Source organism: Bufo gargarizans, chromosome 7 (assembly GCF_014858855.1).
Source record: "Bufo gargarizans isolate SCDJY-AF-19 chromosome 7, ASM1485885v1, whole genome shotgun sequence".
NCBI lineage: Eukaryota > Metazoa > Chordata > Amphibia > Anura > Bufonidae > Bufo > Bufo gargarizans.
Window position 1 is genome coordinate 82,765,051 of NC_058086.1, and position 11,095 is coordinate 82,776,145.

Genomic DNA, 11,095 nt, shown 5'->3' on the forward strand with positions numbered 1-11,095 from the left:
AGCAGGGGCCCGGCTGTCAGTCACAGCCGTGGCCCTCTATTGATCAGGCACACACAGCTCCAGAGCCAGCCCAATCATCATCATGACATACTAGTTTGTCAATTTGCAGTAAAGAAGCCTTGACGCCTCTGGAGACTGAACTTTTCAGATGGAACTGCTTTTCACCATTTTTATTGTATGGTGCATTTATATACCGTATTTTTCACCCTATAAGGCGCACTTCTTTTCCATCAAAAGTTGGGGGAAATGGCAGTGCGTCTTATGGGGTGAATACTGCCATTTACACTGATACATCGCCGGCCGCGCTGTGCAGCATCACAGTATAAGCAGGGAGGGAGGGGAGGTGGGGGCCGGCATCTGTTGTTGTAATGTCAGCGGGGCCCGGTGCAGTCACTGTATTCTATTTCACCATGCCCCCTCTTACTGTAGTATTACAACAACGTGTAGGCATGGTCGCTGTTTTAAAGTAAGGTACTCACTTGAAACTCCTGTAGGAAGGCCGGGCGGCGGCAGCGTAATGTCATTCACTACGTCACGCGCCTGCTCCCCCTGCTTCATTCATAAAGTGCCTACAGAAGTTTCAAGTGAGTACCGTACTACATGGATTTCCCTATGCTGCAGAGGATTACTATAGTTTAAAACAGCACCCATGCCTACACGTTACCTATTAATACTACAGTCAGCGGGGCCCGGTGTAATAGAAAACAGTGACTGCATCTGGCCCAGCTGCCATTACAACACCAGATGCCGGCCCCCACGTCCTGTATTGGGAGTCATTCACTATTTTACACTGATACATCGCCGGCCGCGCTGTGCAGCATCACAGTATAAGCAGTGAGGGAGGGGAGGTGGGGGCTGGCATCTGTTGTTGTAATGGCAGCGGGGCCCGGTGCAGTCACTGTATTCTATTACACCGGGCCCCGCTGACTGTAGTATTAATAGGTAACGTGTAGGCATGGGTGCTGTTTTAAACTATAGTAATCCTCTGTAGCATAGGGAAATCCATGTAGTACAGTACTCACTTGAAATTCCTGTAGGCACTTTATGAATGGTTCAAAACATTTTTTCTCTTATTGTCCTCCTCTAAAACCTAGGTGCGTCTTATGGGCATGTGCGTCTTATAGGGCGAAAAATACAGTATTTGTATGTGCCCCCTTAGACATCTCTTCTCAAGAATAAATACATGTAATTTTTTAATCTTTTCTCAAAACTAAGTATTATTTTTATTTCCCTCTGTAAATCCACCCATAAGGTTTCAGCATTCTCACCTACAATTGCCTCTTTCATAATCACCTTCATAAATCCCTCTGTAAATCCACCCATAAGGTTTCAGCATTCTCACCTACAATTGCCTCTTTCATAATCACCTTCATATCACTCCTTATATATAGGCACGTCACTGCCTTTTCTATTGGTGTTCTCTTTCCTAAAGAGTGTAAAACCCTGAATATTAACAGCCCAGGCATGTGAAGAGTCCGACATGTCTCAGCCACATCAAATACATATACAAACCGGATTCCAAAAAAGTTGGGACACTAAACAAATCGTGAATAAAAACTGAATGCAATGATGTGGAGATGGCAAAATTCAAGATTTTATTTGTAATAGAACGTGGATGACAGATCAAACGTTTAATCCGAGTAAATGTATCATTTTAAAGGAAAAATACATTGATTCAAATTTTCACGGTGTCAACAAATCCCCAAAAAGTTGGGACAAGTAGCTATAAGAGGCTGGAAAAAGTAAATTTGAGCATAACGAAGAGCTGGAAGACCAATTAACACTAATTAGGTCAATTGGCAACATGATTGGGTATAAAAAGAGCCTCTCAGAGTGGCAGTGTCTCTCAGAAGCCAAGATGGGTAGAGGATCACCAATTCCCACAATGTTGCGCAGAAAGATAGTGGAGCAATATCAGAAAGGTGTTACCCAGCGAAAAATTGCAAAGACTTTGCATCTATCATCATCAACTCTGCATAACATCATCCGAAGATTCAGAGAATCTGGAGCAATCTCTGTGCGTAAGGGTCAAGGCCGTAAAACCATACTGGATGCCCGTGATCTCCGGGCCCTTAAACGACACTGCACCACAAACAGGAATGCTACTGTAAAGGAAATCACAGAATGGGCTCAGGAATACTTCCAGAAACCATTGTCAGTGAACACAATCCACCGTGCCATCCACCACATTCTGCATCAATCACAACATCATGGCTGCGTAGGAGAAGGATCCGGGTACTGAAATGGCCAGTCTGCAGTCCAGACCTTTCACCTATAGAGAACATTTGGGGCATTATAAAGAGGAAGGTGCAACAAAGAAGGCCCAAGACGATTGAACAGTTAGAGGCCTGTATTAGACAAGAATGGGAGAGCATTCCTATTTCTAATCTTGAGAAACTGGTCTCCTCGGTCCCCAGACGTCTGTTGAGTGTTGTAAGAAGAAGGGGAGATGCCACACAGTGGTGAAAATGGCCTTGTCCCAACTTTTTGGGGATTTGTTGACACCATGAAATTCTGATTCAACATATTTTTCCCTTAAAATGGTACATTTTCTCAGTTTAAACTTTTGTTCCGTGATTTATGTTCTATTCTGAATAAAATATTAGAAGTTGGCACCTCCACATCATTGCATTAAGTTTTTATTCACGATTTGTATAGTGTCCCAACTTTTTTGGAATCCGGTTTGTATGTGTTACTCTAGTACCATACTCTACCTCCCCCATTTTGCTTGCTTTAGTTTCAACATTCAGTTCATGGAATGTGAATATTTGAGATAGTAGTTGCAAAATAAGGTAGGGGGCGGCACCACTCGCGGCGGCTCAGCGCACCAGGATCTAATGCTGTACGTGGCTAAGGAGGACACACACAAGCGACGGTGCTCAGCTATGCAGATGTGATGCAAGTGAAAGGTAATGTAGAACAGAAGGAAGTAGCGGCACTCACCAGTGTGGTCAAAAGGGATTTGCAGCTTTATTTAATCCACAATAAGATCAGGCAGGGGGTAGACGATTCACAGCACGCATTGATCAGCTGATCAATGCGTGCTGTGAATCGTCTACCCCCTGCCTGATGTTATTGTGGATTAAATAAAGCTGCAAATCCCTTTTGACCACACTGGTGAGTGCCGCTACTTCCTTCTGTTCTACATTACCTTTCACTTGAATATTTGAGATGTTTTGGTTACTATGTTTTATATTGGTTTGTAACACGTTTATATGTTACCAGCAGCTCTGTTTTTATTGGTGTACAGTTTTGCGCATTCTCCTCCCTACTTTCCTCACTAACCACAGCCCTCACTAAATCATCACTGTCCCCACTCTCTATATACGCTTTGTACCTCTATATACTTCTGTAGTGTAATTTTTTTTACCTGTTAGTTTTGCACTGGCAGTTTACCTATTAGATCCTGTCTATGGCAGGGCCAAATCTGCTTCTGTGGGTGGCAGGCCTGGAGGCCATTGGTAGGCCCCTGCCTGATAAGGCAACTACTGACATTCCACAATTACCTGTACATTATAGGAAAACCCAATTGGGTAAAAAGGGAGCCTTTTCTATTTGTCACCAAGCTTGGTTAGGTAATGGTATCCTATGCAATTAGCAATTAGTTCTGTTACTACTGTATCTGCATAATACACTTGGCTTTGTTACTGTATCTATGTTGCAAGCTTGGATTTGTTACTGCATCTATGCATTAAGCGTATTCTATCAGCATCTGAATATATGGCTATCTATGAAGTAAGCTTGTTTCTGGTATTGTATCTATGTATTAAACTTGGTTCTGTTACTGTATCTATGAAGTAAGCTTGTACTGTTACCATATATATACACCCAGCTTAATTCTGGTACCATACTCTCCAATTCAGAGGGCCACCATCAAAAACGATATACCATGCAGTATACAGTTTTCACAATAAGCCACTATGGGATACTTTGCTGCACTCCCTGAAGATGGGACTTAAGTTGTCTTGAATGTTTGATGTGTAACATTTTATTTTTTTCAACATTAAATTCTGGTCATATCTGCAAGACTTTTTGTTAACAACAGTTTATCTACATTCACTAAGTTTACTCAAAATAACATTTCCATTTACTTATGAAATCTATACTGACCTGTGGGATAGTGGGTGGTATCTCTGTTAGGTTCTTATTGGCACAGGTTACAAAAGTTTTGATATTGTCGCAAATGCAGACTTGAGGACAAGGATCAGAAAGAAGTGGACTTGCAAAGAACAAGACTAGAAGACAAGGTATAAACAACATCTTCACTGAACCTAGGAAATAAAGTTAACATTAGAAACAAAGAAGTAAGTGTGATATAATTTTCTAACAAAAATGATAGCTCTTCATAACTTATATCTGAAGTGTCATTTAGGAAAGTATCTAGAGTGGATTATTCTAAAAGTAGCAGTCCACTTGGTCTTTTATGGTTAAAGATGTTGTCCCAGATTGGGGGACCCATGTTTGAATAATGAGGTAGTCGAGCATGTACACTGCTGCTCCATTTAAGTATCTATCTGTGACAAAGATAGCCAAGTGTTCTAGTTGGCTATTTTCATCAATCCTTAATTAAATGAGTGCTGCAATAAACAGCCTCAACCACTGAATAATGTATAGAGCTGTGTTCCAGCTCACAGCGGCTCCTGAAATTATCTGATTGGCAGGGATACAGGGAGTTGGTCACCCGTTGATCTGATATTTATAATATTGATGAGCAATACTAAATGGTAAAACACTGGGTAACACTGACATGGAAAAGGACTTAGGAATTTTAATAAACATCATACTAAGCTGTAGAAACCAGTATCATGCAGCTGCTGCAAAAGCCAATCAGATATTGGGTTGCATCAAAAGAGGTATAGGTACCCGTGATAAGAACATAGTCCTGCCACTTTACAAATCACTAGTCATACCACACAGGTACAGTACTTGGCTCCTGTGAACATGGCCGGTGCAAGGATTTTTGCCAACACAAGCGATGCTACATTTTGGAGCCCCCCCCCCCCCCCTCTCGCAGCTCACCTGGCCCTGGTCCCATCTGCAGCAGCTGGCTTCTCCTTTGTATGGTCCTGGTATCTTCTCACTGCTTCAGACAATTGCTGGTTTGAGGACCGTATTTTTCGCCCTCTAAGACGCACCTAGGTTTTAGAGGAGGATAATAAGAAAAAAATATTTTCCATTACACCTCAGGTCAGACCAGCAATCAGACCCCCAATGTTAATCAGACCTCAGCTCACAGCCCCAATCAGACCCCCAATGTTAATCAGACCTCAGATCAGGCCCCCATGTCAGCCATTAGCCCCCCATGTCAGCCATTAGCCCCCATGTCAGCCATCAGCCCCCATCCATCATGCCCCCATGTAAGCCATCATGCCCCCATGTAAGCCATCATGCCTCCATGTAAGCCATCATGCCTCCATGTCAAATCACCCCCCTATGTCACATCAGCCCTCCATGTCACATTTCTCCCCCTCCATGTCACATTTTTCAGCCCTCCTCCAGGGTGCGCCCTAAGGCAGCCGCTTGGTCTGCCTTATGGTAGCACCGGCCCTGCCTGTAAACAATGCAGACATAGCTGAGCTGAAGAGGGTTCCGACAAGAGCAACTAAAGCAGTAGCTGGAATGGGTGGACTACAGCACCCTGAAATATTATCAAAATTAGGGTTATTCACTTTAGAAAAAAGACATTGTAAATATATATAAATATATCAGGGGTCAGTACATGATCTATTTATGACTGTGACGAGGGGACATCCTCTGCGTCTGGAGGAAAGAAGGTTTGTACACAAACATAGAAGAGGATTCTTTACGGTAAGAGCAGTGAGACTATGGAACTCTCTGACTAAGGAGGTGGTGATGTTGAATTCACTAAAATAGTTCAAGGGAGACCTGGATGTATTTCTGGAGTGTTATATTATTATTGGTTATACTTACTAGAGATGAGTTGTTGATCCAGGGAGTTATTCTGATTGCCTGATTGGAGTCGGGAATGAATTTTTTTCCCCTAAAGTGAGGAAAATTGGCTTCTTTTCTCTGGATCAATTTGCAGGATAACAGGCTGAACTGGGTAGGTAGATGTCCTTTTTCAGCCTTATTAACTATGTATGTTACTAATATTGCTCTATCTTAATAACCAGGATTGTCAAACAGTATTTTCATAGTGCGCTAAGGGTCTGACATTGTGGTTAGGGTCTGATATGGCTAAACACCTCCTTAAGGCCTCTTTCACACTTGCGTTGTCCGGATCCGGCGTGTACTCCACTTGCCGGAATTACACGCCGGATCCGGAAAAACGCAAGTGTACTGAAAGCATTTGAAGACGGATCCGTCTTCAAAATGCTTTCAGTGTTACTATGGCACCCAGGACGCTATTAAAGTCCTGGGTGCCATAGTAGTAGTGGGGAGCGGGGGAGCAGCATACTTACCATCCGTGCGGCTCCCGGGGCGCTCCAGAATGACGTCAGAGCGCCCCATGCGCATGGATCATGTGATCCATGCGATCACGTCATCCATGCGCCTGGGGCGCCCTGACGTCACTCTGGAGCGCCCCGGGAGCCGCATGGACGGTAAGTATGCTGCTCCCCGCTCCCCACTACAGTTTACCATGGCTGCCAGGACTTTAGCGTCCCGGCAGCCATGGTAACCATTGAGAAAAAGCTAAACGTCGCATCCGGCAATGCGCCGAAACGACGTTTAGCTTAAGGCCGGATCCGGATCAATGCCTTTCAATGGGCATTCATTCCGGATCCGGCCTTGCGGCAAGTGTTCCGGATTTTTGGCCGGAGCAAAAAGCGCAGCATGCTGCGCTATTTGCTGCGGCCAAAAAACGTTCCGTTCCGGAACGGAAGACATCCTGATGCATCCTGAAGGACGGACTGTCCATTCAGAATGCATTAGGAAAATCCTGATCAGTATTCTTCCGGCATAGAGCCCCGACGACGGAACTCTATGCCGGAAGACTATAACGCAGGTGTGAAAGGGCCCTTACTTATCTATTCTGTCTTGGAGCTTCCCACTCTGCTTGGTCATTTTTCAGTTTCCTACAGTGGTTGCATGATCCTGCTCTCTAGACCTAGGTTTTTAACATAGTAACATAGTAGTAACATAGTATATAAGGCCAAAAAAAGACATTTGTCCATCCAGTTCGGCATGTTATCCTGCAAGTTGATCCAGAGCAAGGAAAAAACAAAAACAAACTGTGAGGTAGAAGCCAATTTTCCCCACTTAAGGGGAAAGAAATGTCTTCCTGTTTCCAATCATACAATCAGAATAACGAACCCTCTCTAGTAGCTATAGCCTGTAATATTACACTCCAGAAATACATCCAGGCCCCTCTTGAATTCCTTTATTGTACTCACCATCACCACCTCCTCAGGCAGAGAGTTCCATAGTCTCACTGCTGTTACCGTAAAGAATCCTCTTCTATGTTTGTGTACAAACCTTCTTTCCTTGTCGTCCTACAGCAGCAGCACCCACGGGGATTTCTAATCCTCCTGAAAATGTAGGACAGGAGATGTCAGTTAATCAATTTAATACAGCTCCTATAAAACTGCCTAACTTAGTCCCTCCTATTGTGTTTTTTTCTGTCCTTCCTGGGAAAGGACATCCTTCTGGAGAAGGGGAAATGTTGGGAAGTATTTTGTTTTATTTATGAATCTTGCTTTCCCTATGCTATTTCTCTCAGGACTGGTGTCCTGTTGTTATATCATTTAGGAGACGCTAGTTCTGGCGCTGCATTAACTGTATAGGGCTGCGGCTCCTAGGGGTAATTTACCGGGCGGCGCATCCCTCAGGTGGTTCCACCTCCCCCCGCTGGCGCTGCGTGTGTGCGTCTTGTGCGTGTGCCGAATAGTAGGGAGGGGGAGATAAAAGTTGCTGGCGTCCATCATTCAGCGACGCTCTGCTGCGCTTTTGCCATGCTCCCACGAGGTAAGTTATCCTTGAGAATGTTGTTTTTACCTTCGGAGCTCTCTGCTGTGTTGCGGAAGCAATCTTCTCTTGCTAGAACGAGTGAGATTCAGGCTGACCAGGCTGCAGGGAGTTTGCTGCCATCTAGTGGATGGTTGCACAAATCTCACTCACTAGCAATACAGCTTTGTTAGTATCCTTACTCAGTGGTGGTTTCTCTGTTCTTAAACTTTCTGCATAATAAAGGAATATGTTATATTCAAGGCCGGCTCTATCATAAGGCAGCCCAAGCGGCTGCTTGAGGGTGCAGTGAAAACAATTAACTTACATTTATCTCGCTGAGCCTGTTTGCCGAGCAGCCCGGCCGAACCCTGCCCTCACTCTCAGTCACAGAGCGGCACACAGCTGACAGAAGCACACACACACTACAAGACCCTGGTGTATTTAAATCTCTTTCAGAAAAGTTTCTTCTGGGATTCGAACTCACAACCGTTCACATCAGAGGCAAGGCATTTAACCATACAGCTATGACAGCTGTATAGGCAATTACTTAAAAAAAAAAATATATATAAGACTTCTACTATAGATAACTTTGATACCTAGTGTACATACACATGACAGTAGTAAGAGGCTATATGTTTTGTGAAACTACAAAGTGACAGGTACCACGCCCCCTTTTATACAGATACACTGCAAAGCGCTTGGATTAAAGCTTCTGCCCCTGCCCTGTATGCTGGACAGCATACAGTGCAGTAATGCCGGCAAGGGACCAATCAGAGTGGCCCCTTGCCGGCAATCGATCCGATTGGTTAGTCTGTGCAGACTAACCAATTGGATCGCGGCAGTGTTAAAATGCCGGTTTCATGCTCTGATCTGCGCTCTGCAGATCAGAGCATGAAATCAGGTAATGTGTCCTCGAGTAATACACCCCCCCCGCCGATCTGTGCCCCCGATCTGTGGCTGTGCCCCCCCTTGTTCTGCCTGCAGCTCAACTCCTAGCTGCCGTGATGCGGTCCGCCCCCTCCCCGCCCCATGCAGTCATTTTGTAGCCTCCCCGATCCCCCCCCTACCCATGCAGTCATTTTGTAGCCTCCCCGATCCCCCCCCTACCCATGCAGTCATTTTGTAGCCTCCCCGATCCCCCCCTACCTTTCCAGCGCTGCCCCCCAATCCCCCTGCTGTGTGCGATGGCGGCGGCTCCATTACTGAGCCGCCGCCATCGGCAGAGAGTGTCAGCTCTATGCTGACACTCTCCTGTAACCCCATAGATGCCGCGGTTGCGGCATCCATGAGGTTAACAGAGGGAGGGAGGGAGCACTCTCAACCATCAGGGCTGCAGCGCTGTGATTGCAGCACCCGATGGTTGCCATGGCAACCGGACGCTTTGCAAAAGCGTCCTGTTGCCATGGAAAGGTGTCCAGTGCTGCCACCTACAGGACATCTGGAAGTATTATACTTTGGAATGCAAGAGCATTGCAAAGTATAGTACAACTATCAGCCCCACTGGATCTTGAAGATCCAAGAGGGAACTGATAAAAAAAAGTGAAAATAATAAAAGTAAAAATAAATAAATAAAAATGTAAATTAAAAAAATAAATTGCCTTTTCCTATAAAAAAATGAAAAAATAAAATACACATATTAGGTGTCAGCGCGTCCATAAGGACCGCCTCTATAAATATATCACATGATAGACCCCGTCCGATAAACACCATAAAAATAAAATAAAAAAAACAGTGCCAAAAAAGCTATTTTTTTATCTTACATCACAAAAAGTGCAACAGCAAGCGATCAAAAAGGCTTATGACCCCCAAAATGATACCCTATTTAAGACAATCACCCAAAAAATAAAAAAGTTATGGCTCTCAGACTATAGAGACACTAAAACATAATCTTTTTGGTTTCAGAAATGCTATTATTGTGTAAAACTTAAAAAGTATACATATTAGGTATTGCCACGTCCGTAACGATCTTCTCTATAAAACTATCATATGACCTAACTCCTCAGATGAACGCTGTAGAAATTAATAAATGAAAACTGTTCCAAAACAGCCAATTTTTGGGTCACCTTGCCCCATAAAGTGTAATAATGAATGATCAAAAAATCCTATGTACCCAAAATTGGTACCAATAAAAACCTCAACTCTTTCTGCAAAAAACGAGCCCCTGCACAAGACGATCGGCAGAAAAATAAAAAAACATATGGCGTTCAGAAAACCAATCCAGCACAATCTGCCTTCCAAAAACCGTATGGCATTCCTTTCCTTCTGCGCCCTGCCACGTGCCCATACAGCAGTTTATGACCACATGTGGGGTGCTTCTGTAAACTGCGGAATCAGGGTAATAAATAGAGTTTTGTTTGGCTGTTAGCCCTCAATGTGTTAAAGAAAAAAATATATAAAATGGAAAATCTGCCAAAAAAGTGAAATTTAGAAATTTCATCTCCATTTTCCTTTAATTCTTGTGGAACGCCTAAAGGGTTAAAAAAAAAGTTTGTAAAATCAGTTTTGAGTAACTTGAGGGGTGTAGTTTCTACAATGGGGTCATTTATGGGGGTTTCCACTATGTAGGCCCCACAAAGTGACTTTAGATCTGAACTGGTCCTTAAAAAGTGCATTTTGGAAACTTTCTTAAAAATTGTAAGAATTGCTTCTAAACTTCTAAGCCTTCTAACGTCCTAAAAAAATAAAATTACATTTCCAAAATGATGCCAGCATAAAGTAGACATATGGGGAATGTTAAGTAATAAATATTTTATTAGGTATCACTTTCTGTTTTAGAAGCAGAGAAATAGAAATTTGGAAAATTGAATTTTTCTAAATTTTTGGTAAATTTAGGATTTTTTCATAAATAAAGGTGTAATATATTGACTCAAATATATGACTATCATGAAGTACAATGTGTCACGAGAAAGCAATCTCAGAATGGCGTGGATAAGTAAAAGTGTTCCAAAGCTATTACCACTTAAAGTGACGCATGTCAGATTTGTAAATTTTGACCTGGACACTGGGGCATCAATGACCCTTGGTCATGAAAGGGTTAAGTTTATGTTGCTTATCACTTCTCAGATTCCTGCTAATAACCTTCAGTTTACAAATGAAGACAAAAACACATCTTTTCAAATAAAAGCTTTCTCTGACCCGTCACAGGATGTGTTGTACAAGGTCTTGACATCTGTCATGTTCATCAAAA

At 43.4% G+C, this 11,095-nt stretch overlaps 1 protein-coding gene across 2 annotated transcripts in view; it reads right to left on the reverse strand.

Moving 5' to 3' along the window:
• The window catches only part of CHADL (chondroadherin like), a 109,243-nt gene extending 104,172 nt beyond the window's left edge, over positions 1-5,071 (reverse strand). For both annotated transcript variants that reach the window (XM_044301859.1, XM_044301860.1), the window contains exons 1-2: positions 5,020-5,071; positions 4,111-4,271 (exon numbers count right to left, since the gene is read on the reverse strand). In XM_044301859.1, coding sequence (XP_044157794.1) covers positions 4,111-4,271; positions 5,020-5,035 — 177 coding nt within the window. In that variant the 5' untranslated portion in view covers positions 5,036-5,071. The remainder of the gene's footprint in view (positions 1-4,110; positions 4,272-5,019) is intronic.
• Positions 5,072-11,095: the final 6,024 nt, after the last annotated feature.